Here is a 2,710-nt window from a genome sequence, read left to right on the forward strand (position 1 = left end):
AACCAGTATTTTCGCCCCTTCCCAAAATTACTTCAACGGAAGGTTTCCAGATGGATATGCGGAGCAAATCCATCTGGCGGAGTCAGGTTATGTAAACTAAGGTTAAAACCTTAAAAACATTATTAAAGAAAGTGGAAACCAATTTGGAAAAGTTTAAAATAAAAACAAAAAACTGTGGAACATTGGTTTGAATTGTGGTGTTTTGGATGTGCAGGTCCAATCAGCACTGCGCAGGAAGTGGGCTCAGTGGACGGTCGCCTGGGGGAAAACCGGCTGGGGAGAGACATCCTTCGTCAGCCATCACTTACACTTCCACACCAACTCCTCCATCACGGAAACCAGCCGTACCACTGGGAGCGTGTTGGTCCCAGTCAGTGGGTCGTCTAACCCACAAACAGAACATTTTCACCTCATGTCTTTAGAGCAAAGAGCCAACGGGCAGGAAACGCAGGATAAAGACGCACTCTGAGACCTCTGAAAGGATAAGCAACGCAGATGATGGTGATGGAGTCCAAAACTCACACCAACTAAAGATCCTAACATCTGAAAAAACGAGAAATCAAAAATTATTTTGCAAAGTTAATGAGAGAAAGATTGCTTTGTATGTACATAAATTATAGTGTATAAACAGTTTAACTGGTATTTTACAGTAACAGTAAAGTCATGCAAGAAACAGACATTTGATATTAATGTGCCGTTTTAGCATTTTTTTCTAAATAAAATAGACCTGTATATTTTTTGTCTCTTCAAGGTTTCTTTCATATAATCTGGAGGATTTAAAAAAAAAGTTCTACTAAAAAAAATGTTTGTATCCTGTGACATTAAGGCGCTTTTACAGACAGAAGTGTTCCTACTATTGAACCTTTTTACGTGTTCACTTTTTGCAGCTAAAACCTTCAGTGGATTTCAATGTAACAGATAAAAAAAACCAAATGCATAAATGTGCTTAAAACATCTTAAAGTGTGACTTTGCCTGATGTGAAAACAAATCCTAAACCTGCAAGTTTGAGCTAAGTGAGTTTTTTTAAGGAAAGCATGGATAGCACCAGATTCTATCATTTCAACCAGAAGAAAAAATCCCCTTCAGTAGCCACCAAGTTTAATTAGTTTAGATATTTTTGTAATACTCAATAAATGTTGCTTTTTAATTTAATTCAAAATTACTTTATTATTCCCAAAGGGAAATTCAATGTTGTAACTCATAGGGTTGTTGTTGATGTTAATAGTTGTAGGCAGGAAGCGTCTCCTGTAGTGGTCTGTCCTGCAGAGGATCTAGAGAAGCCTCTTACTGAAGACACTGATGTTCTTAAACAGGCTGATGAACATGATGCTCACTGTCGTCCTTAATGTTCTTCACTTTATGAAGAATTCTTTGTTGTAAATCAGCTTGTTGAGCTTTTTTTTTACACTCTCCACTAAAGACGAGAGAAGATATGCAGCATCTTTCTGCAAACACTGAAGACCTGAGCTTTCTTAAGAAGTAAAGTCTGATCCTCCCTTCTTCTAGATCAATTCACAGCTGTGTCTCCAGTCAAGTGTACTTTCCAGGTGAAGACTGAGGTATTTATGCTCCTCCATCACCTCCACTTCTTGTATTTAAAATCTATTGATTTGTTTGTTTCTTCTGAAAACTTTAATCATCGCCTGTGATTTATTTATATGTAGAATTATATGGTTGTTTAATAAAATTTTAAATCAATGAAATCGAATGAAATACAGTATCAGTATAGGATCAAATGAAATAAAAATAACGTGACTAACTGCTGCAAAACAGTCTTCCAATGACTGTTATGTCCATAAACTATTTAGGAAAACTGTAATATATTCCTCAGTAACCAAAGGAGCCACGTATGCTGACTATTAGAATTAATTATGAGGAAGAACTCAATGCAAGTCATTAAAGAAGTGATGTACATGGACAAAATGATAGCCGGTCGCAGAAACAAGTGATGAACCCATCAGGAATTGGTGATTGGTTCCTGATATTTTTCTGTAAAGCTGTAATTTAGTACGATATAACAACAACACAAAGCGATCATCAATTATTTATTCTTGGAGCAAAAACAACATTGTGCTAGTGCAAAAAGGAGTGAAAAATGGAACTCACTCTTTATTCAGCGCTTTTAGTGTCCCATGCTAGCAATTTGTAAAGTTAGCATTGCTAAAATATTAGTTTAGGTTTGTATATTCTAAAGAATTGAGATCCATAAATGTTCAACCTATCATATTCCAGCCTATTGTTGGGCACATAGGCTGACAGCTCAAAAGAAAAGCAGCTACGCTGTTCTCTGTTTAACCTTCCTGTTATCAGTTATAAGTCTGGCTCTCTCTTTCAGCTTTAAATGCTGATTAGTCGGAAATTTCTTTCAAAACAAAATTTCCTTTTAAATACTTTGTGTCTATATCTCCCCTCTGGCTTCTTTTTAAAGATCCAACTGACGTTTAAAATAGCTGAGAATGAAGTCTTCACCTTTCAGCCACAGCATCCCTATCACAATCCGTATTATCTGCACAAGCTTGGTTGTTCACTGATTCAAGAGGAGCATTTCAGCTCCTGACTGGACGGTCACCTGTCCTGAAGCTGGGAATCATCCGATTCTGGTCATCATCCATTTTATATTAGAATCCGAAAATAAACCTCATTAACATTAGAAGGTACCCAATAAGAAACTGTTAAGTCCTTAACATATCTTTGTTGGTCTTTGTTTCA

General features: G+C 36.6%; 1 protein-coding gene across 1 annotated transcript in view; it reads left to right on the top strand.

Annotated features, from left to right (window-relative positions):
* Positions 1-1,878, top strand: part of LOC107098760 (calcitonin gene-related peptide type 1 receptor-like) — a 57,257-nt gene extending 55,379 nt beyond the window's left edge. The window contains exon 13 of the mRNA XM_015396597.1: positions 215-1,878. Coding sequence (XP_015252083.1) covers positions 215-469 — 255 coding nt within the window. The 3' untranslated portion in view covers positions 470-1,878. The remainder of the gene's footprint in view (positions 1-214) is intronic.
* Positions 1,879-2,710: the final 832 nt, after the last annotated feature.

Source organism: Cyprinodon variegatus, unplaced genomic scaffold (genome assembly GCF_000732505.1).
Source record: "Cyprinodon variegatus isolate N-32 unplaced genomic scaffold, C_variegatus-1.0 Scaffold808, whole genome shotgun sequence".
Taxonomy (NCBI): domain Eukaryota; kingdom Metazoa; phylum Chordata; class Actinopteri; order Cyprinodontiformes; family Cyprinodontidae; genus Cyprinodon; species Cyprinodon variegatus.